Source organism: Penicillium brevicompactum, assembly GCF_028827555.1.
Source record: "Penicillium brevicompactum strain IBT 35665 chromosome Unknown utg000002l_segment0_segment0, whole genome shotgun sequence".
NCBI lineage: Eukaryota > Fungi > Ascomycota > Eurotiomycetes > Eurotiales > Aspergillaceae > Penicillium > Penicillium brevicompactum.
The window spans coordinates 996,617-1,019,568 of record NW_026623205.1 but is presented as its reverse complement, the minus strand read 5'-3'; the positions used below and the strand labels follow the sequence as shown (position 1 = coordinate 1,019,568).

General features: G+C 50.6%; 8 protein-coding genes across 8 annotated transcripts; 3 read left to right on the top strand and 5 right to left on the bottom strand.

Annotated features, from left to right (window-relative positions):
* Positions 1-401: 401 nt before the first annotated feature.
* N7506_003181 (putative cytokinesis regulator (Byr4)) lies at positions 402-3,374 on the bottom strand (the record flags this gene model as incomplete). The annotated part of the gene is made up of 3 exons (XM_056952476.1): positions 402-738; positions 780-939; positions 1,010-3,374. 3 exons carry the CDS (start codon positions 3,372-3,374, stop codon positions 402-404), a joined length of 2,862 nt encoding a protein of 953 aa, XP_056814168.1.
* Positions 3,375-4,580: 1,206 nt separating this feature from the next.
* Positions 4,581-5,824, top strand: N7506_003180 (uncharacterized protein; the record flags this gene model as incomplete). Its single annotated transcript, XM_056952475.1, has 4 exons — positions 4,581-4,725; positions 4,781-4,992; positions 5,045-5,351; positions 5,406-5,824. The coding sequence occupies 4 exons, from the start codon at positions 4,581-4,583 to the stop codon at positions 5,822-5,824; spliced, it is 1,083 nt and encodes a 360-aa protein (XP_056814167.1).
* A 536-nt stretch (positions 5,825-6,360) lies between these two features.
* N7506_003179 (putative NADH-ubiquinone oxidoreductase, subunit G) lies at positions 6,361-8,921 on the bottom strand (the record flags this gene model as incomplete). The annotated part of the gene is made up of 7 exons (XM_056952474.1): positions 6,361-6,463; positions 6,522-8,403; positions 8,468-8,490; positions 8,546-8,560; positions 8,616-8,667; positions 8,721-8,744; positions 8,807-8,921. 7 exons carry the CDS (start codon positions 8,919-8,921, stop codon positions 6,361-6,363), a joined length of 2,214 nt encoding a protein of 737 aa, XP_056814166.1.
* An 877-nt stretch (positions 8,922-9,798) lies between these two features.
* N7506_003178 (putative ER to Golgi transport protein (Sly41)) lies at positions 9,799-11,534 on the bottom strand (the record flags this gene model as incomplete). Its single annotated transcript, XM_056952473.1, has 2 exons — positions 9,799-11,070; positions 11,145-11,534. The coding sequence occupies 2 exons, from the start codon at positions 11,532-11,534 to the stop codon at positions 9,799-9,801; spliced, it is 1,662 nt and encodes a 553-aa protein (XP_056814165.1).
* Positions 11,535-12,774: 1,240 nt separating this feature from the next.
* Positions 12,775-15,596, top strand: N7506_003177 (Pumilio-family RNA binding repeat-containing protein; the record flags this gene model as incomplete). The annotated part of the gene is made up of 5 exons (XM_056952472.1): positions 12,775-12,885; positions 12,947-14,791; positions 14,894-15,173; positions 15,226-15,316; positions 15,377-15,596. 5 exons carry the CDS (start codon positions 12,775-12,777, stop codon positions 15,594-15,596), a joined length of 2,547 nt encoding a protein of 848 aa, XP_056814164.1.
* Positions 15,597-16,062: 466 nt separating this feature from the next.
* Positions 16,063-16,637, bottom strand: N7506_003176 (DUF5572 domain-containing protein; the record flags this gene model as incomplete). The annotated part of the gene is made up of 2 exons (XM_056952471.1): positions 16,063-16,411; positions 16,459-16,637. The coding sequence occupies 2 exons, from the start codon at positions 16,635-16,637 to the stop codon at positions 16,063-16,065; spliced, it is 528 nt and encodes a 175-aa protein (XP_056814163.1).
* A 346-nt stretch (positions 16,638-16,983) lies between these two features.
* N7506_003175 (TFIIH/NER complex subunit SSL1) lies at positions 16,984-18,424 on the bottom strand (the record flags this gene model as incomplete). Its single annotated transcript, XM_056952470.1, has 2 exons — positions 16,984-17,740; positions 17,799-18,424. 2 exons carry the CDS (start codon positions 18,422-18,424, stop codon positions 16,984-16,986), a joined length of 1,383 nt encoding a protein of 460 aa, XP_056814162.1.
* A 233-nt stretch (positions 18,425-18,657) lies between these two features.
* On the top strand, positions 18,658-22,221 carry N7506_003174 (M1 family metallopeptidase; the record flags this gene model as incomplete). Its single annotated transcript, XM_056952469.1, has 12 exons — positions 18,658-18,902; positions 18,989-19,158; positions 19,228-19,652; positions 19,714-19,935; positions 19,999-20,116; positions 20,197-20,313; positions 20,368-20,393; positions 20,453-20,663; positions 20,715-20,785; positions 20,846-21,288; positions 21,348-21,560; positions 21,627-22,221. 12 exons carry the CDS (start codon positions 18,658-18,660, stop codon positions 22,219-22,221), a joined length of 2,856 nt encoding a protein of 951 aa, XP_056814161.1.
* Positions 22,222-22,952: the final 731 nt, after the last annotated feature.

Below are 22,952 nucleotides of genomic sequence, written 5' to 3'. Positions count from 1 at the left end.
ATTCCTTGGTCAGCGCCAATGGTCGCATCGGGGGAGGCTCACTTCGATGTCGCGCTTTCAAGTGAGTTGGAAAACAAGAAACAAGAAGTGAAAGAGAGAGAGAGAGAGAGAGAGAGAGAGAGAGAGAGAGAGAGAGAGAGAGAGAGAGAGAGACCAAAAAAGAGACGAAGAAAGAGAGAAAGAAGAAGGGTAATTCCCTTGAACATTAAACGGTATGTACTCAAACAAAATATAGTTACAAAGGAAGCATCTGACTGTGCTTCGAGGTGAACCGTAAAGTCATGACATCGGCCAAATCATCAAGGCCAATCAATTGGGGGGTCTTCATGTCGTAAGTTCGTTTGTGATTTCAAAAGGAGCCCCAAGGCTCCATGACCACTGGCCCGTGGGCTCAAGGTCTGTCAGGCCAATGAATTGTTATCAAAGCCTACCAAATCGCGGATGATCCATCTCCAATGGTTCGCTTGATCATCGCGATCAAAACCAACCCACTTGTCAACCTTCCGCCTCCACTTTTCTTCTTCGACCCGTTGTCGTCGGATAAACTCTGGGCCAACATCAAATTCCTCAGTCATAGGTCCTTCATCTGAAGAATCACCGCCACTGCCGTCTTCCCCTGTCACGTGGCTGGGGTCCTCAAACACCCCGGACTTTCGCCCATGGATAGTGCTGCTTGTGACCGTATCTTCCAGATCAGCGAGGCCTGCAAACACGTCATCTTCGTCTCCAGCCTCAGCACTTGCGGTCTTGAGCCAGCACATGCGATGGGGATCGAAAACCATCCCCCGACGGTTTGAACGTTTTGCATCGTGCCGACGTTGGTGATAAGCGCCGGTGCAGGCTTGGGCGATTTCGGAGCACTGATTTCGAAATCAGGGATCTGGTTTTCATTTCCTTCCCACCGAAACGTGGTGGGATTGTAGCGCATGCCCCTCACGGCTGTGACAACGGACAGGAAGTAAGTAATGTGCCCTGGAAGTTCTGTTCGAGAGTGGATGGTTGTACTTACATTTAGCATCCTGGACGCCACTCCCCATCGGTTTGATCAAATGGGGCTTGGTCATCGATTTGGAGCTCGGTTTACCTTTGCGGCTTCGGATTGTTGCAGCGGCTGGCGGAGGAATCCGTGAGATTGGCTGTGGCTTCCAACCCGAGTTGAAGCTCGAGATAGAGCCTGTTTCACGGGCTTTCGAGCTCATAGCCATAGAAGCAATGCGTTGTTCCCTGGCATTCCGGGAAGCATTGGTATCTTGGGCAAACCTCGGTGTTGGACTGCGCAATTTGGAAGCTGAGGGAGACGTCACCGGCTGGGGAGGTGATTCACCATGAGTCAGATCAGCTCGGCTCTGACTGAGCTTGTTCCTGACAGATCTCGGAGCGCCTCGGCCCGTAGGAGTTTTGACAAACTTGCTTTCTGCGAAGACCGATGTAGATAGATCATCAAAAGATTCCAACTCTGATCCATCGCCAAAATTGCGTCTCTTGGTGGGTTTGGTGATGGTTCGTTTTGAGGCGTGGCCAGCGGAATGAGTGCCTGTCTCACTAGGGCCAGCACGGAGGGATTCATGTTGGCTTGACCTGCTCAGACGAGAGAATGAGTTTGGTGGACTCAAGAGGCCACTAGAACTATCAGAGTTCGTGCGACGTGAGGTCCGATACCCCTTCACACTGGCATTATGCGACTGAGTCTCTGAGACACCAGCTGGCATAAACGGCGCCTGAGTTCTACGAGTCAGTGATCGTCCATCGTGGATGACACGCTCCACCGGTGTTTTAGGTCTGGCAGTAGGGATGCGAATAGGACGATCGACTGGTGCTCGTTGAGAGGTTTGCACCGACGAACCTGACCCGACACCGCGGATTGAGGGCAGAGATCGCTTGGGTTTTAGACGTCGAGCCGAAGGATTGATCTCATCAACGAGAGTAGAGTCTCGAGAAGTTCGTGATCCCAGGACCCGTCGAGCAGAAGTTAAAGGAGTTGGAGAGGTTGCGCTAGAGTTAGACACCGGAAGGCTCGAGGTTGACGACTGTGACGAATGCCCAAGCCGGGATTGTGATGTCCTGAACCTGAAGAGAGGAGCACCGCTTTCTGACACGGTTTCAAGATGTGTGGAATGTGTGCGCTCATGGCCTGATAGTCGCGGGATGCGCGTCCTTGGGGATCCCGTCGTACTAGTGAATGTCAGGGTTGTCGCTGACCGACGAGTTGGGCTGGATGGTTGTTCCGTCTTGCGTTTTATGTTGGGGTTCAAGTCTGGTTTACCAAATGAGAAAGCTTTCTCGCCGTCGACTTCAATTCCAGAGAAAAAGTCATCAACATCCGGGGGAGCATGGATCGTCTTCTCTTCTATCTCGCCGTTTTCATCTTGCGCTGATTGTCGTTTTCGAAGAGAAGCATTGAAATCAAGAGGACCGTCGGGAAGAACAATGCCATCAAGCCCATCATCCCCGCTCTCTGCCGTCAGACAGCTGGAGACGCTGGGACTAGCAATCGATATGGAAGAGCTGGGGAGCGACCGGCCATCTCTAGCGGTTCCTCCAACTCGAACGCCAATACTGCCTTCGGACCATTCAAGGTCAAAGTCATCCAGGGTGGGAGTGGAGGCGCCGTTGGTTTCTTTTCGGTGAGATAGTTCTAAAGGTTGGTGATGTTCGGGGAGCTCAAAATCCTGGTTAAAGTCATCTTCTGTCTCCTGATTCACTTCGACGGGCGTAATCTTTTGAGGAGACCGAGGAGTTGGGGCTTTGAGGGTTGGAGCGTCGGGGAATTCTAGGCCCTCAGTCTCTCCGTCGAGGTCACCAAATGCCCCCAGGGCAGATTGAAGCCGGGTAGAGATCTCTGCATTCCATGGTGTTGAGATAGTGGGTTTCACTGGACTGGTAGCCACGGAACCGAGCAATCCGATAGAATCCGGAAACACGGTTTCATGGGTCTGGAGTCTCAGAACGGTCTCTGGACCAGGAAGCTCAATATCCTCTGACCAGTCGTCAACAAAGGTTTTCCTGGTTTTCCGACTTGACAAGCGCTTAATTGTACCCCCAATGAGTGCCGACTTCGGGATATTGGAAGGGATGGGAATTCCGGCGGTTTTGGCGGATGCAATGGCCTCCTCTTTGGCGAACTCGTCATGATCATAAAGCGGGACCTGCCAGTCCTCGTCGCCGGCGTTGGACTCTAGGTCTGAGCGGGCAGAGCGTCTCGATGATATGGAGTCTCGGTGGCCAGAGGGTCGAAATGACGAGTTTGTTATGGAGCCTGCACTAGACGCAGTGCGGAACTGAATATCCTCGTTGAATTGTAGATCGTCGTCGTCGTCCCAGCATTCAACTGACTCCTCGACGTCCGGTCGTAGTTGTGTGTAAATTGTCTCCATGGTGAAGCGGATGGAAAGTGGTCAGGGCGGACACCGGATGCGGCGATGTCGATGGTGGTGCACGTATGCCGAGGGAGCTCTGCTTCAAGAAAAGAACTCACAGCTTTGCGACTCTGAGGGATATCCAGGGGGCGCGAACATGAGGGTCATTCCGTGGCGGTTGTGGATGAAGGGATCAATGGTCTGCAGTCGAAACAAGACTTGGAGGGGAAAGCAAATGTATTTGCGAATATCGCAAGGCGAATGAAAATGGTGTCAGTGAATCCCTGGGGAGGTTGGCAATCGACAGCACTGGCAGCTTCGGGGGGTGTGATAGATTCAAGGTGCCCCGACAACATGTAGAGAGCAATGCAGCATTGGGGATTGTGAGAACCCTACTTTCCGAGAAGACACCCTAAGAGTTTCTCAGTGGTTAGGGGTGTTTAGGTAGCAAGCAGTGAGTCCAGAGTAAAAGGGTAGTGGCTGGTTCGGGATCCTCGTGGAGGAGGAACGTGACGGATTTGTATTGGTAATATATCTGGTAATCTCAATACGGAGGTAAATGGACAACCGCATGGATCTTTTTGTTTTTTTTTTTTTTTTTTGTTTTTTGTTTTTTTTTCAGATGATGATAATATACCTCTATCTGAATGTCATTAATGTCATCACCTCAATAATGTCTACTCAATACTCTGTATGGAGTACTCCGTACGACTAGGTAAGCTACGGAGTACAATACCAGTCACTGCAATATGTATGGAGAAGTACGGAGAAATGAGGGTTAATTGAAAACTACCTTACGGAGTATATAAGTCTCCAATTGACTATGCAAAGTACGGAGTACGAAGTCTCCACTAGTTAACTATAGTGCTGCAAGGTACCTATACATTGAGCAGCTCAGAGATCTTCAAATCTGAGAGGTTGGGTTCTAAAAATACCGTACAGCGCTATTGAGCCGCCAATGCCGGCGGTGGTATCCAAAACTGAAAATATACATTTGTAGTTGGTACATAGTGTATCTCCTCTTGAATATGTGGGGACCAGGTAGTCGCTACTTATCTGTGGGAGTACACACCGTGGTTCCTGTTGCCTACTTTCGGTAACTTCGTCACTTATTCCGTCTACGATATATCCATTGTCAACATACCCTCTCTGTATCACACTCACCTTGCATTCTTCGGGGCTTTTCTCTCCCTACTCGCAAATTCCATAATTTGACCTGTCAACATGTCATCACCAGAAAGAGTTTTGCGGTTTGAGAGATCCGACGAAACAGGGGCTTTTGTCTTGATACATGTCTCACATCAAGGCCCAGCGCTGCTTGATCTGACCCTAACGGCCACCGAGGGGGAATCGCCCTATGTGAGCGTGGGTGAGTCTGGACTTTGGGTTACGGTTACTGGATCCCGGAGGCTGATGTCGTGCAGTGAAACAAGCCCGTCTCAAAGATCTCCGTGCCAAAAGCTACCAGGGATCGGAGGATGAGTGGACGGGTATTGTCGCCTTCTTTTTAGGCCAGTCCCCGTCTTCTGATCGTCCCGACGGGGTCACAGGTCTGGAAGCCTCGGCGAGTATGTCCGGCTCTGACCAAAACAAAACACTCGTCATCACAATACGCAAGCGAGTACAGAGCATCACGGTGTGTGTTTCATCATGGAATCTGAGATTGCACTGAGACTGACCTCAAATAGCAACGACTGGGGGCCCTGAGTCTGAAGCAAGATGATGAGCAGTCCATCGAGCTCTTTGACTGGACTGGGATCTCTGCCGCAAGGGCAAATGATCTTGAACAACAGGTTTCCAGTCTGGCTAGTCGGCATACTTTTGCTGAGAACACCATAAAAAAATTGACCCAACAACTGGACGAGCTCATGGATGCAAAAGCCCACCACGAAAATCAGCTGATGGCGAATTTTACGCATATACTAAACGAGAAAAAGCTAAAGGTGCGCAACCAACAGCGCCTGTTAACAGCAGCAACTGTGGACCCCAGAAGAAGTAAGAATTATACACACCAAACCACGGTATGCCTGTGTGACTCACTACTCCCAGTTTCCGAGATACAAGCTTGTATGCCTACAGACAACCCCGACGTCCATGGGTCATTGCACCCAGCAAAGAGGAGTGCGGGTAGCTTGAGCGACACGGACACCTCAGATGGGTTTGAACGAATGGAAATTGATCAATCCAAGTCCGGCAGAGTGGCTGTCAGTGGCCACGACACAGACAATGAAAGACTCTCAACTCCCCAATCGCCAGAGGAAGACATCACAAGCTCCACCGACGATGATTCATCGCAAGAGCTGCCAGCCCAGCCGAAGCGAGTGGCTCAAGGAAGTGAAACTGCCCCGCCTCAAAGAGTGCTACCGTTTGCCAAGAGGACCCGGGATAACTCCCAGAGCAATGTGCCTACTGCGCTTAAAAGTAACCCGGAGGCTGATGCAGGTGAAACGGACGATGACGAGCTTTAGGATATTGCACAGATATGATACAATAATACTACAAGACTTGAAAAGACATTTGGAAAGACATTTGGAAAGACATTTGGAAAGACATTTGGAAAGACATTTGGAAAGACATTTGGAAAGACATTTGGAAAGACATTTGGAAAGACATTTGGAAAGAAGACTTGGAGATGTCGGTCTCTAAAGAACCTCGGAATACGGCCATGAAGATACTTTCCCACAAAAGCATATTGAACAATCAATACACCGGTCTACAGGAAGAAAGGAGAGTTCACCATCCTCAACACCCATGGATTTGAAATTTTAGGGGTTCAGTCTTTTTATGTACAAGTCAACCATGACCATTGAATCCAGGCGACGCCATGTGAGAGCGAAGAGGTCAACAGGCACCAGGAGGGGTGTTCAAGACGACAGGGGGAAAACACAGAAGATGGAAGAAAAAAAGGGAGACGGCACATCAATAGGGAAATTTAAGATGTAGTACAAGAGGAACGCCAGCAACCATTAAAGAAACATAGAATGCGGTCATCACGAACCACGATCTAACCATACAAAGCTTGGGGAGACATCTCTCCCGCGGCCATGAAGTTGGTCTCGGGATTTCCGGTGGCCTTAGCAGCGGAGGCGCGGGCCATGGTAGGCGAGCTAGGACAGAATTAGCATTTGTGAACGTGCAGGTGAAGGAAAGGGGAAAGATACGAACCTCCTGGAGATAGCGTCGGTGAAGAAGAAGTCTTCAATGACCTTCTTGAAAGGCTCATTGGTAGCCACGGAGCCCCTGTTTTGGTCCACAAGCTGAACCTTGCTCAATGAGCCAACTGAAGTGGGCTCAACGACATCGTAGCGGCGCATGACAGGGCTGATTTCCTCCATGCGGTCACGGAGAGCTTCAATATCATCATAAGGAAGAGGAGCATTGAGGAATTCACTGGCCGCGCGAATGATCTTCCAGTCATCACGAGCTGCGCCAGGAAGAGAGGTGGCAGCACGGGTGACCTGCACACGACCTTCGGTGTTGATGTAAGTACCAGACTTCTCAGTGTACGCAGCACCGGGAAGAACAACGTCGGCAAGCTGAGCACCGCGATCACCGTGGTGTCCCTGGTAGACAACAAACGCATCCTTGGGGATCTCACTCTGAGCAATCTCATCCGCACCCAGGAGCCACACCATCTTGGGGGCGGTCTGAGCAACTTCTGTGGATGGGGCAGTGAAACCAACCTCGTACGCACCGGCACGGGAGGCGGCACGCTGGAGAACGTTGTAGCCTTGCCACTCGGGGGTGGTGAAGGTGGTTGCGTGCTTCTCAACAAAGCCACCGACAGCCTCGAAGATTGCCTTTGAATCGGCATGTTCAGCAGCGGCGCTGCCAACAATGATCATTGGTCGCTTGGCAGCGGCAAGCTTCTTGCCAAACTCTCCGGACAGAGCGCTCTTCAGGGAAGAAACGTCGGTACCGAGGTGGTTGAAGTCAAAGGTGCTCTCAAACTCTTCGCCAACAAGACCAATCTCGAGGTCAGATCGGAGGTATTGCTTGCGAATGCGAGCGTTAAGGACCGCAGCCTCGTGACGAGGGTTGGTGGCAACGAGAAGGATAGCATCCGCCTCCTCAATGCCGTAAATCTTGGAGTTGAAAAGGTAGTTAGAACGGACATCAATACCGTGAGCAATGGGAGCGCTGCCTCCAGGTTGATCAAGGGCAAGGTTGTCAGAGCCGAGCTTGTTAGCAAGGTCTTTCATTGCGACGAGCGACTCGGCGTCAACCAGATGTCCTGCAACAGCCTTGAACTCGTTGGCCTTGGGCTGGATCTTCTCTTGAGCGGCTGAAATCTCCAAGAGAGCTTGTTCCCAAGTAGCAGGAACAAACTTGCCCTCCCGGCGGATGAGCGGGGTGGTAAGACGCTGAGTCTTCAAGCCATCACAGGCGAAACGGGACTTGTCGTTGATCCATTCTTCGTTAACATCGTCGTTCAATCGAGGAATAACACGCATGACCTCCAATCCTCTGCTGTCGATGCGAATGTTGGAGCCAAGTGCGTCGAGCACATCAATCGATTCGGTGTGCTTCAGCTCCCAAGGACGCGCACGGAATGCGTACGGCTTCGAGGTCAGCGCACCGACGGGGCAAAGGTCAATGACATTGCCGGAAAGTTCTGAGTTGAGGTTTTGTTCGAGGTAGGTTCCGATCTGCATGTCGTTTCCGCGGCCAGCGGTTCCCAATTCCGGGGCACCGGCAACATCGTTCATGAATCGTACACAGCGAGTGCAGTGAATGCAGCGGTTCATTGAGGTCTTGACCAAGGGGCCAATGTTCTTGTCCTCCACAGCACGCTTTCCGCCTTCCTCGTGGAAACGACCCCGGTCGGCACCGTAGCGCATAGACTGGTCCTGAAGATCACACTCTCCTCCTTGGTCGCAAACGGGACAATCGAGGGGGTGGTTAGCGAGGAGGAATTCCATAACACCCTCTCGGGCCTTGTGGACCAGCGGTGAGTTGGTTTTCACCACCATGCCGGGTTGTACGGGCCATGCGCAGGAGGCGACCGGCTTCGGGGCACGTTCGACTTCGACGAGACACATACGACCTGAATTGGCGGTAAGCAAATGATTTTTGGGTGGTAATTGAAGAATAGCGACTGTTGAACTTACAGTTTCCTGCAACCAAAAGTTTTCTGGGTGACTAGGATTAGCAACAACAACATAAATGATTCGATCGAAGGCACATACTCGTGGTAGCAGTATCTGTTACATGTTAGCAGTCGGGACCACAAGGCAATTGGGGAGGGGTCTGTCATACCTGGGGACTGTGGCGCCTGCTTGTTCGCATGCTTGGATGAGAGCCGAGCCGGCTGTGAGATGAGGTGAGAAGGAACCCAATTGAATGTCTGATGATGAGATTTACCTTCTACGGAGACCTTCTTGCCATCTAGAGAGCCGAATCATTAGTAATCGGTCAAGTTGGATGCACACGACGGATAGAAGGCATACCAATGGTGAGTTCCACCTCGGCCGCGCGAGGAACTGTCGTCGCGAAGGTTCTGGGTGTGATCTTGGGAGCCCGGAGTGACCGAGCGGCCGCACGGAACAGCTGCGGCCGCATCATTGCAGAGAAGCAGACTTAAAGGGGTGGGAGATAAGGTGGAGGAGGGCGAGGGGGTGGGTTCTTGACAGTTGGGAGTTCAGAGAGCACTTTGCACCGGAATCTGCGGTTACATAATGGGGCTGCTGACCATCCCTCCGGCTGACTAAGAACAACGAGAAATGGCCTCACGCGGATTGGCTCGGTTATCACTCGCCGCCTTAGATATAAATACGGCAGAACCAATCTTCGGCGGTCAGTCGGGGTGCCATAAAAATCGCTCGGCCGCGTCCCGCTTCATCCTTCTTTTCTTACTAATTAAATTGTTTCACGGGCATCTTTTATTGTAGGAAGCAGGCTGTTCCTGTTCCTTTTTCCTCTACAGCATGTCCCAAGAGCAGATTGCGCCGTAGCTGGAGCTGTCAAGGGTTCGCCTGATGATGACTTTGTTTCCTTACCAACGTCGCTACAGCCCTTTTCTTTACACTGAATTTATATCAATACATTTCCAATTCTTTTGCGTCCATTTGTGATGTTGGTAACAGCGTACTCATGCGCCGCTCAAATAGTAACTAAAAGTCTCGTGAACATGTTGGGCACCTTTCAACGTCAGGGATACGGAGTATTTGATCATGATGCATGTCGGGTTACTTATCCGTTCTATATCCCATACAATGTGGGGCCTATACGGAGTACCATGGTCATTATTTCAAGGTGCCCAGGTGGACTTTATTCTCAATAGTGTACATCCCACACAGTTACGGGGCTCGCCAACACTGCTGCCATCAACGAGGGTAACTACTTTTAAGACATTTCGTAAACAGGACAGAATATTAACGTAAAGCTTCTGCCAGCATCACAACGCCATGATATCATACAAACCAGCTAATAAACACAAAGGCTAAGTCGCAGCTTGCGTGTCGTTGACTTGCCATGTAGATTCTTGTTTTGTTCCTGGTAGCCAGGTCCGGGACACACTGGCTCCTCTGGGTCGGACGTGCCCTTGTCGGTCATCTTCTTTTTTGGAGTTGTTTGTGGCGAGGTATGGGTTGCCGGACTTGACGGCATCGCCATTCCTACCCCCTGGAAAGGCATAGCCATTGGAGTCCCATGGCCTGCTTGAGTGTCGAACGTTCATCGGCAAGATGGACTTTTGAGCCCGGAAATGATCCGCATTAGCTCTTTGGTCCGCTACGTCGTCGTGGCTGTTGCGGTCGTAGAGGTAAAGACCGACAAACGTGAGGGCAATCCCAACTGCCTGGATTGAAGTGGTAGAGCTACCGAACCAGACAATCGCCACAACGATCACAAACACACGTTTGACCAATGATGCCACCGAGTACGACACCGGGGAAATCATTGACAACAGAACGAAGGCCAAAATGTTCTGGGCAAAGTGAGAGACTCCGTTGAAAACGAATTCAACCACAAGGGCACCATGGTCCAATGACCCCTTCTTGCCTGAAAGCGAGATCACGCCGTCATTGATGAAATCTGCGACCATGGGATACCCTTCAGTTACAAACCAAAGAGGCAGGGTAAGGAAGAAGGCCAACCCAGAGCAATAACACAGAAGATTGAGTTTATCCAGCTTTCGCCGTCCAGGGTTTTGCATTTCAGATTCCGCACGTTCTGCCTCGTTGAATAACTTTTTGGAGAAGATGTTCTGCGAGACGAATACCAGAGCTGCGCCGAATGCGCAGAAGATTCCGAAAAAGTTTGTGGACACATCAGTCGAGCACGCGAGCATCACGCCCATGGTCAGGGGGATGAGGGATAGATAGGTTGCCCGGGCATATCGAATGCGGAAAAGCACCCGATATGCTAGAACAGTGAACAAGGGCGAAAGACCCTTGATGGTGTGAACCAAAGAGACGGGGATTTGAGCAGTCGCCATCGAACTGAGGATGTGACCTGCCAGTTGAAACACTGCCAAAGGCATGGCCGTGGAAATGACGTCCCGAGACGGATATCGAATTCCATGTTGAAGTATAGGAATACTTTGTCGCAATCGAGGGATGATTGTTGAGAGGTATACTAGTAATAAACACCAGAACGAGACGAATGCAAATTGGATCATTGTCAACGTGATAGGCATGGGGAGGGCGTTCAAGATTGATTTGGAGGAGGTGTTTGTGAGGGCGGATGTCAGGTACCAAACGACGCACAGGGCCTTGACGGGGTGTTAGCAAGTGGATTCAGTGGATTGATCGCGGGCTTGTCCCCGTTGGACTGGAATCAACATACTGTGAGTCGGTAGGAAACCGGCGCACGGAGTGCCTCGGCCAATTCCTGCGCGTTGGCACTCACACTGCCATTGCGTGTTCTGATCGTAGAGATGGCTTCACTGATGCTTTTCCGTGGGCGGTGTTTGGGGTTCCTTAATGTCCCGTTCGCGTACTCGCGCGAGTAGAAGCTGGCTTTCCGGGGTTCCCACAGCTCATTGGGGCCATATTTCACCGACGCACTCCGATTCGGATGGGCTGACCCAGCGGGCTCGGTTGTGTCTTCATACGCTGGGAACTGGTCTATCGGACTGCTTGTCGGTTGAGAGTCCGCGGGCGTGGTTGGGATTTGCAATTCTGTCTGGCGCATGGAGGAGCGTCGGCCGTGACCGGTCACTGTGGTTGTCGCCATATCCCCGAGACTATTGACAGTACCTGTTAGCTGGACGATGCCCCACTCATCGGCATTGGTTCACGTACCCAAAGAAGCAACGGAAAGATAGGCAGGAAAATTCCGAGAAGGCGTAGACGTGTCTGGTGAAATGGGCTGCTGGGACGGATTAGCGATGACGAATCCCTGTGGGCGAATGAGCGTCGAGTATGGAGGACACACGTTTTCGGCGCAATCGACCCTCAGAAGCGGAGTGTCCCCTTTGACGGAATGTGAGTCCAACCTTATACCGGGACACCGAGGCAAAACAGAGGGAGGGAGTCGGTTCGTTCGAGATCGTGAGAACGGGATAACCATTTGGTTTCCACCGCCACCTGTTACATTACGAGTTACCGGTTGAATACTTCGGCGACGTCCGCTGGATGCATATCAGGAGATGTACCTCCCCAGTACCCTTTCACCAGGCGGAGATCTATACGAGAACCCCCTTCTTCTGGTCTCCAGTCTCTCCTCTCCTCTCTTTGACTCTCTTGTCATATATAATTACTATGGCACCAGGAGAGGGTTGTAACGGGGATACACGCTCTTACGCGTCGCTGCCACGTGATAGGGGTCTCGATCGACTCTTGGCAACGGCTTATCGCAACGGCTTATCGGGACGATCTATACAGAGTACTTCAACGTTGTACTCCGTACCTAGGTACCGAGTAGTACCTCACACTTCTAAGGTCCGTATAACTGATATTTTCGCCTCGTTTGGTCCTGATACAGTCTTAATATTCTCCTGTATTTCAAAAAAACTTGCTACCGTTTATGTGCAATAGGAATTATGACCGAATATCGAGTCTCAAGTATCGAACATCGTATAGTCAGATACATTGGGCTTACAGGTACTCACGTATATCAAACATATTGCCTAATCGGGTCTGCTCTGGTTGTAGCTTCCTCCAAAGTCCTCCTTCCTCAGAGACCGCCGGCGTTCCTTCCTTCTTGTCGAGTCTCTCGTCTCCCCTTCTCTCTCGCCTCTCCTTCCTCTCCTCCCTCCCATCGTGTGTCTTCTCCCATTCTTCGTTCTATGGTCCCCATTTCAGCCCCCCTCAGTTGCTTCATGTTTACCATCTTGCAAGAATCTGCCCTGAAACCTTTCAGTTGCATGTAAACCTACTTGGTTTCCAAGCCTGTTTACGCTCATAGTTCATTCATCGCTGTGCCTTCTTCTTGTCTGTCTTGGTCTTTGTTTTAATCTCTGCCAGTTCAAATCATGTCTACCCTCAGTGTGCCATCAGCAGTGGCTCACATGGGGAAAGCTGCACGTTTTATTCCCAATGAGGGTATGGATGTGCGAAATTTATCTTTTGGACAGGAGTCATCGGTATGTTTCTCATTGACAGCCTCGGGATCGATTGACCTACTGATCATCGTGGCCACGACAGGGTCTGTCAAGCTCGACGAGCCATTACCACCTCTCCGAGGTTGACGCCTCCCACCAAGGAACCTTGCAGATCTTATCTAGTGAAGGGTCGGAGCACACATCAAGCAAGGTGTGTAATTCAGTACTTCCCTGTGGCATTGACCCATCTGTGCTTGTCATCTCACAATCCCAGAAGCAGAAGTTAGATCATATCACAGTTGAACCTTCATCAAATCTCGAGAAAATATTGGCAAAGCTTGCCCCTCAATCAATCCCTCTCCGTTCCGAAACCGATCGGTCTTCTGCCACATCGCAGTCGGTCACACACCCAATCCCGGTTTCCGACCTCAACCAAGCCACTCAGTCCTATAGCCACGAGGATAAAGCGGGAGAGTTGCTTCGACTTAAACAGGAGCTTCTCGCTGCAAACTCGAGAATAGCTCTCCAAGAGCAAGAGCTTGCCCAGACTCGGGTCATCAAGCACACCCTGGACCAAGCCCTTGGTAATCCGTCAGAGGTAGACACTGGGACTCGTGAAACCACAGAGCAGACCATTAGTCACCTGCAGAACGCGTTTAACGCATCGAGCTCTGCGTTTGGTCATTTCTCGGATGCCTGGGGTAGTCATGACGATACCCAATCTGACAGCTCGGATCTATTGAATAAGTCTCGTGGGCTCTGGGTCCATAACGGGTCATCTATGGACAGGGAATATGCAGAGTCTCCAGCCACTAGCAGCTCCATGACCCTGGATCCGAACCGATACTGGGGAGTTCCAAGTGTATATCAGCCCTTGGCTGGACAGCATGCTCTACAGCCTCAGAGGGCGCTCCCAGGTCCTTCAACCAGCCCATGTGGGTTCTTCCCCCGCCCTGTCGCCGAACAAACGCGATATACTGCTGGCTCAGTCAATGGGACTCGCCGTGAAATTTCACAAAGCCACCGAAGTGGATCTCTGGTTCCAATCCACTCTGCTCTTTGGGGCGAGCTTGCCCCTGGATCTTCTGGCGAGCTTGCCCTCAAACAGCCTGCATCACCGATGAAGAGATCGCCCAGTGCTCTTCAGCAGACTGGAGCTTATTCCGTGACGCCTTATTTACCCCGACCAATTGGTAGTCCACTTTCGCCGACTGCCATCGAGTTCACAGGGCCTGCCCTGAACGAGAGCACATGGAGTTCCTCGGTAGGGATCATGCCACCAAGCCTTCACGTTGAATGTCAATCTAATCCTTTCTTGGCTGTCCAGATTAGCTCCTCTCAAACCTACGTCTCCCCGCTCGAGCCATTGAACTACAGACGTTTGCTTGACAAGAATGTGTCCTGTGATTGGAAGTACATTGTGGACAAGATCGTTTGCAACAATGACCAGCAAGCTTCAATCTTTCTGCAGCAAAAGCTTAAAGTCGGAACATCCGAACAGAAATACAACATCATCGAGGCAATTGTGCATCAAGCATATCCACTCATGGTGAATCGCTTCGGGAACTTTTTGGTGCAGCGCTGCTTCGAGCATGGAACGCCAGATCAAGTCATTGCCATCGCGAATGCTATCAGAGGCAACACGCTGAACTTGAGTATGGATCCATTTGGTTGCCATGTGATCCAAAAGGCTTTCGACTGTGTTCCAGAAGAGCACAAGGCCATGATGGTCCACGAGCTTCTGCGCCGCATCCCGGAGACGGTGGTTCATCGATATGCATGCCATGTCTGGCAGAAACTCTTCGAGCTTCGCTGGAGCGGTGATCCTCCTCAGATCATGACCCAAGTCAACGAGTCACTCCATGGAATGTGGGATGATGTCGCTCTGGGAGAGACAGGTAGCTTGGTGGTTCAGAATATCTTTGAAAACTGTGTCGAGGAGGAAAAGGTGAGTTCATCCCATGAGACCAAGCCTGCCTCACTTGTACCAAAGACCTTGCTCCATGGCTTTATACCCGGATAGCTGGAATCATACTAACGACACCGAAAGCGTCCGGCCATCGAAGAGGTGATAGCCAAAATTGACGTCCTCGCCCACGGTCAATTCGGAAACTGGTGCATCCAGCACATCTGCGAGCACGGTGCTCCTCACGACAAGAATCGTGCCATTGAGCATGTCATTCATCGCGCTGTTGACTACAGTATGGATCAGTTTGCCTCTAAGATCGTGGAGAAGTGCCTCAAGATTGGCGGGTCAAACTTTATGGACCGGTATCTCGACCGTCTCTGCACAGGCCGTTCTGACCGACCCCGTATGCCATTGATTGATGGTACGTTTTCACCTTGCCTCATAACAGAAGCATCTGACTAACCTTCTATCAGTTGCGGGAGATCAGTATGGCAACTATCTCATACAATGGATTCTAATGAATGCCGAGACTCACCAAAGAGATCTCGTGGCTGGTCACATTCGGTACAAGTCACTGGGTGCTGGTATCTATGAAATGACATTGGCTAACTGTCACTCCATTAGGAAACACATGGTCTCTCTTCGGGGTTCCAAGTTTGGATCACGAGTCGCCATGCTTTGCTGTAACCCATCCCATGCTACGCGCCCTGGCCCCGGTGCCGGTATGCAAATTGGCCGATTCAACAACTTCAACGATGAGAAGTTCACACCCGCGAGCTCATCCGGTAATCGATTCGGTCGCGGGAGCACATGGGTACCCGGATATACACCATCATCACGTTGATTCTTCGACTGACAGCGATCGCGTCGTTGTCATATTTCATTTGAACCGCTACAGCCGAGAACCCCCCATCTTTCTCCACCTACAGCGAGCAGGGAGGAAAGGCAACAATCCCCAAAAACCAAAAACCATTAAAACAAGAAGAAGCATCATTTATGGGGAATTGTCGATCATTTCACGTTCTTTGTTCTCTGCCCGGTATTGACACCGCCGTCGATGGGGCTGGCAGGTTTTCCACATGTATTTCTACTTTGCAATTAACCTCGAGTATCATCGCCGTGCAGCCCTCTTCATGCTCACAGATTGCCCATTTATTCGCTTGGTTCGCTACCCTCACCGTGCAGCATGCTTTTCGGCCTTCCGATATGAGTTCTCTGGTGCTAATCACAAATAAAATCATATTGTTATAATCAAAACTCCATACGATCTAACTGTTACCCATGTATAGTATGTGTATGCACATAGTACTTCATGGAGCAGCACTAGCAGTTTGCTCGGGAGTATCGACTACTTCGTCTTTCTCCCAAGGTTTGCGTCGCCGGGGCTTCTCGCTGGCGATATCGTGACCGGTCAAGACCGTGTCGGGAATTTCCTGGATACCCGGAATTGGTTGTCCTGTGGTGATGAGCTCCACAATATGCGCAAAGGAGGACGGATACACCGGCTCGGTATTGGTTGCATTCCCATCGTCAGGAGAAGTGGGCTTGGATGACTCGGTCGATGTCTGTGTGGTCTCGATGGTCTCGGGGACTTGCGCTGTCCCCGCTACCCAGGACTTAAAGGCGGCAAAGTCAATGGCAGGAGAGAGCTGTTCTTTGCTACTACTTTATCAGTGGGAGCTCTAGCATAGACATTTCCAGCGTACCGTGAGAAGAAGAAACATTTTGCTTGTAGAACGAGGTCGTCATCCCGATTCATCTCTGCCTCGGAGGCGGGGGTTTCCGGATGACCGAGGATGATTGAAAGGCCATTCGCAAATTCCGCGTCTGAGCTAAATGGGTATGATTGTAGCCGTTCAAAAAGATGTGTGTCCGAGGCAGCCATGTTGCGGAGGTTGTGTATCCATTTGGGTTGGGGATGCGGAGGACGTGGGGCACCTTCATCTAGCCGAGGCTCATCTCTCCTACATCACTACGGAGTATGCGAACAAAGTGTATGAAGTATACAAAACATAACATTATATTGACAATATTTCGAGGTTTTCAGTCTCTATTTAGTGAATTTAGTGGATTTAGTGAATTCGATTCTGAAATGATCAAGACTCAATAAGCTAATGCTCCATTCTCCATGCTGACCGGTCTTCAGATCGTGTTCTTGCATGTAAAGATTAATTCTAGGGATATCATACGCCAAACCATGCAATGTATAATGTGGTCATCTCTGCCCCATGTTACGAGGGGACCTGCTGTGTACTTTTGCTCTGACAACCCGGGCAGTTATGCACGACCTCATGGGCAAAGAGATCACAGTCAATGCAAAAGTGGCTATGACATGCGGTGCATTCATAACGACTGCTCACGCTCATTCCCTTGGTTTGGTTCTCTGTGACTTGCCATTGATCCTCTGAAGGGACTGGCGGGAACGTGATCCCACAGGCAAAGCAAGCAGAGCTCTTCGAAGCTCGACGCCAGGGGACCTCTACCCAATTGATCAATGGGAAGAGGTGATGATATGATCTTGCCAAATGGGTTGACAGGATCAACGTGAGCCCGCATGATGGGCACTCGGCAGGAAGATTACAGACTTTGCTGTTGCACCGGGAACAAAGATAGCCTCCTCGCGAAGGCTTGGAATGGCAAGCACAGAGAGATGGAGCGGCTTCCACCGTGCGCGACGGGAATCCCATCATCAGCAAGGAGCTTGCGGATTCTTTCTGTGAATAGGCAGCTGGAGGCGTCGTCACATCCATCATCAGCTCTCGGAAGTGCTGCTCGTTCAGTGCAACACCATACGCCGTTTCATCCCCTCCATTTGTTTTGGTGCAAAGTTCTCGGCAGATTGCAACCTGCGCGGCGAGACCTACGATTCTGACCCGGACTTTGTCGCTGATCAAAGTTCCTATCGTCTGGTGGATATCACCGGGGTCGGAGGAAAGCAGAGATCCGAATATGATGAGTACCTCCCGAGTGCCGTGACTCGGTGTATGGCTGTATTGATCAGTCAGTTTTCATGCTCCCCGTACTCCGTGTCGCCGCCAAGACATACAAAAGAGCACCGCGTGCCATCTCCAATCCATTTTGAAGACTCGGCAACCCCTTCGGATCTTGCGTTTTGAGATTTTGAATGGCAGTGAGATGTTCTGTTGGGTTTCCGCTCATGTCGCTCACTCTGACCGCGAGGCCATCTCTCAGGCCCAGGACGCCGAGCTGGGAAATCGGGTTCTGTTCGAAAAATTCCCTCACAAATTCCTGCGCATATCGGAGGGTCAACAAGTATCTCGTGGGTCGTAGGTCCTTCTCGGACATGGATTGCGACAGGTCGATAATGAGGATAAGGTGTCGAATGATACCGCGCTGTAGCGGAGTTGTATCTTTCAAGAGCCTAGGAGAGTTGCAATGAGCGATCTGAACACTTCTTTGGGGGAGGGAAGAGAGAGAGAGAGGGTGTCGCAAATACCTTTTTCGTTTATTAGCCTCCAGCAGACCCTCGACGGTCGAACTGATGGTACCATCGGCTCCCTCGACGAGTGTCTCCCACGTTCTGGAGAGCTCCCACTCTGCGCCTCCCCGTTGTTTCCTCTTTTTGGCGCGAGGATTGTCACCTCGGGTGACTTGGAGATCATCCTCATCTTCAGTCACATCACCGACATATTCTTCATCGGAGTCAGCCATGATGGGGTCAGATGGGAGGAAAGTGGAAGAAGAAGAGATTCCCCCGGCGGAAAAAGGTCCAAGCTCCCGAGCTCCGGTCCCTTGGGGGTTCTTCTCTTCAATCTCTCTTCTCTTGTTCTACCCTCTCTTTTCTTTTTCTTCTTTTCTCCTTGTCCTTTTCTCTCTTTATTCTGATATGCGCGGAATTTAGAAAGAAAAAAAAATTCCCGACGGTAGCCGTAGAAGCTAACGAGATGTGGGGAAGAAGATCGATTGCGAGAGCTGTAGCATTTGGCCGTCCAGTCACCGTCCGCCCTGCCCCTCTTCGTCTTTTACATTTGGTCTCGCGTGTGCCTCGCTTGCCAACTCGACCTCTCCCTCTTTTGCCGGGTCAACCTCGCTCACGTATTACTGCCTTGAAACCCTTGACTCCCATCAGACATTGTTCCGCCGAAGTCCGCATGATGGCCTCCCAAGAGAGAGAGACCCTCCCGGATGTGTAAGTAATGCCCCGCTTGTAGTAGTTTCTCTCTGCCATGGGCCCGGTAGCTGAAATGGGATCGCCAATTGCTAATCATCTAACAGGGTCAAGCCCATCAACTACCACGTCTCTCTCTTCGATCTACAGCTCGGTGGCTCGTGGGGATACAAGGGTGCTTTGAAGATCGATCTCCAAGTCACCCGCGCCACAAGCGAAATTGTGCTCAACTCAAAGGAAATCGACGTACAGAATGCCGAGATTCTGGGCAAGGATGGTACGTATACGTATTGGGACGCAGAGTGGGTTGGTCAGAGAACAGAAGGCTGATGTTCCGCCGTCACAGGAAGTCTATTGGCGAAAGCATCGGAAATCACCTACGATAAAAAGTCCGAGAGGGTTTCTCTTATTCTCTCAAAGGAGCTTGCTCCGGCAGACGTCGTCCTTTCGATCAACTTCACTGGTATGATGAACAATGCCATGTGCGGTTTCTACCGTTCCAAGTACAAACCCACCGGTGAGGTCTCGGCGGACACTCCCAAGGAAGATGACTTCCACTACATGTTGAGCACTCAATTTGAGTCTTGTGATGCACGAAGAGCTTTCCCTTGTTTCGATGAGCCGAACCTGAAATCCACCTTTGACTTTGAGATCGAGGTTCCCAAGGGACAGACTGCCCTGAGCAACATGCCTGTGCTTTCTGAAAGAGATGGAAGCAGCCCCGGATTGAAGTTTGTCACCTTTGAAAAGACCCCGGTGATGAGCACATATGTAAGTTCCCACAATACATCCCTACCATGTCTCGCATTGGCTAATAGAGGATGCCTTGTAGCTTCTCGCGTGGGCAGTTGGTGACTTCGAGTACGTCGAGGCCATGACCAAGCGTAAATACCAGGGCAAGAGCATTCCTGTTCGCGTCTACACCACTCGAGGCCTCAAGAACCAGGCTGAATTTGCGCTTGAGTGTGCGCACCGTACTGTCGATTATTTCTCTGAAGTATTCGAGATCGAGTATCCGCTCCCCAAGGCTGATCTTCTTGCCGTTCACGAATTTGTAAGTGGAGACGCTTCTCTGTATGTTGTCACAACCCTCGATAGGCTAATCCAGCTCCTGTAGGCCATGGGAGCCATGGAGAACTGGGGACTTGTTACCTACCGAACCACAGCCGTTCTCTTCGATGAAGGAAAGTCAGACAACCGCTACAAGAACCGCATTGCCTATGTTGTGGCTCACGGTAAGTTTCTCAAATCACAAATGCGGCCCAGGGATCCCAGGCGCATACGAGAAAGCGATGGTCATTGACATCCCCGACAGAACTGGCCCACCAATGGTTTGGTAATCTTGTCACCATGGACTGGTGGAATGAGTTATGGCTCAACGAAGGGTTTGCCACCTGGGTTGGTTGGCTGGCCGTGGACCATTTCTACCCAGGTATATTCCCTTTCAATCTCAATAATCCTCGTCTGTGAGCTAACACATGAACAGAATGGAACGTTTGGTCTCAGTTTGTCGTACGCAACTCCCGAGGTAATAAACCCCCCAGCTTAAGCCGATATTGACTTTGTCACAGGCTGAAGGTGTACAACAAGCATTCCACCTCGACTCGCTACGTGCCTCCCACCCGATCGAAGTTCCTGTCAAGAACGCCCTCGAGGTCGATCAAATTTTCGACCACATCAGCTACCTGAAGGGCAGCTCGGTCATTCGCATGCTCAGTGTTCACCTTGGAAGGGAAACTTTCTTGCGGGGAGTTGCAGACTACCTTAAGTCACACGCCTATGGTAAGACTAATGCTCTGTCTGCAAGAATATCCAAACTAATCTTTGGTTTAGGAAATGCCACTACTAATGATCTCTGGTCCGCATTGAGCAAAGCCTCCGGCCAGGATGTGCACTCTTTCATGGTATGTTCAAAGTGGTGATAAGCCATAGGCTCGGGAAAATTGAGAACTGATCTATTCCAGGACCCTTGGATCCGCAAGATCGGTTTCCCGGTTGTCACCGTGGCAGAGGAGCCCGGCCAGATCACCGTCAAGCAGAACCGTTTCCTGTCCACCGGCGATGCGAAGCCGGAAGAGGATGAAACCAAGTGGTGGATTCCTCTAGGTATCAAGTCTGGACCCCAACTCGCCACGGTCGATACCCGCGCGCTCACTGCCAAGTCTGACACTGTTCCGGGTGTTGGCGAGGACTCGTTCTACAAGATCAACAAAGACTTGTCCGGGTTCTATCGAACAAACTATCCTCCCCCGCACTTGGCTAAGCTGGGCAAATCCCTTGATCTGCTCAGCACTGAGGACAAGATCGGTCTTTTGGGAGATGCTTCTGCGCTTGCAGTCTCCGGGGAAGGCACTACACCTGCCCTTTTGACTCTTTTGGAGGGCTTCCAGAATGAACAAAACTATCTGTAAGAGACCCCGTTTGCTTGGTTTTTTGTGCTGTCCAGTCTAACATCCGGTCCCATAGTGTTTGGTCCCAGGTCTCTGCCTCTCTGGCGAACCTCCGATCGGTCTTCTCGCAGAACGAGAAGGTAGCCGAGGGTCTGAAAAAGTTCACCCTCCAATTAGCCACCCCGGCGGCGGAGCGCATTGGATGGGAGTTCCAGCCCAATGAGGACTATCTCATTGTGCAACTGCGCAAGCTTCTGATCGCTATGGCTTGCAATGCGGGCCACGAAGAGTCAGTTTTCATCCATTGTTCCTTGTGATGTCATTTGACAGTTGCTGACGATCTCATTCGCTACAGATTTGTCGCAGAGGCCAAACGTCGCTTTGGTTCCTGGGCCACCGGTCAGGACGTGAATGCCATTCACACTAACTTGCGATCAGTGATCTTTAGTGTCAACGTTTCAGAGGGCGGCCGTGAGGAATTTGACGCCGTCAAGGCCGAGTACCTCCGCACCAACTCCGTGGATGGCAAGGAGATCTGCTTGTCTGCCCTTGGACGCACCAAGGACGCTGCTCTGGTGAAGGAATATCTGGACTTTGTGTTCTCTGACAACGTGGCTGTTCAGGATCTCCACAACGGTGCGGTGTCTTTGGCTGCCAACTCCAAGGTCCGTCATCTCCTCTGGGAATACATCAAGGAGAACTGGGATGGAGTCTCCACCCGGTTGGCATCCAACAACGTCGTTTTCGAGCGCTTTGTCCGCATGGGTCTGTCCAAGTTTGCCGATCATCAGATCGGTGACGAAATTGCTGCGTTCTTCCAGGACAAGGAGACTGCGGCTTACGAGCGCGCCCTCGTGATTGTCAATGACAACATTCGGACCAATGCATCCTACAAGGAGCGTGAGGCGGCATTGGTTCTTGAGTGGCTGCAGGCCCACAAATACGTGTAAACCTGATTTTTTTAGGAACTTTCAATATAAACACATGAAGTTGACAGCAATCACTGTATGATCCATAGGTCTTTAGCCTTGATTTCACATAGGCAAGATTGGTTCTCAGTAGAGCTCATTTGGTCATTTGGTCATGTGAGCCATTTTGACCATTTTGACCATTTTGACCATTTTGACCATTTTGAGAATTTTGACCCTTTTGATGTACTTGTCACAATCCACAGTCTCGAGGTGCATCCCAAGAGTGCTGAGTAAAAGACCATCCAAGTCACCACCTTGGAGCTGTGCTGCTATTTATGGACATTGTTCGTTACAGCCCTAGAGTACCCCTAGATTTATGTAATCTACTCTATGTGTATAGTTTAAGTACACTAGTAAACTATTCGAGATTCTATAGTATCCATAGACTCTCATTGGAATTTGAGGAAATATTAAATATTGTTGAAGCATTGGATATTATAGACTATGGACTGTTATAAATTACAGGCTGGCTAGTGTAAATTACCGACTGTTGCCCAAATCTATGTTTTTTTGCACAAACATGTATAAACACAAATACATAGATTCTCAGCTTATTTATGGAGTACATGGTCATTTGTTTCTTACACGTACATTATATTTGGAAATCTACTAACAAATCCCCAATTTCCCGGCATGGAATTTCAATATGACCCTTTGGAACTGTCCAGTTGCTCAGTCTGACAATGTGACCCCCGGAGAATGGAGGAAGT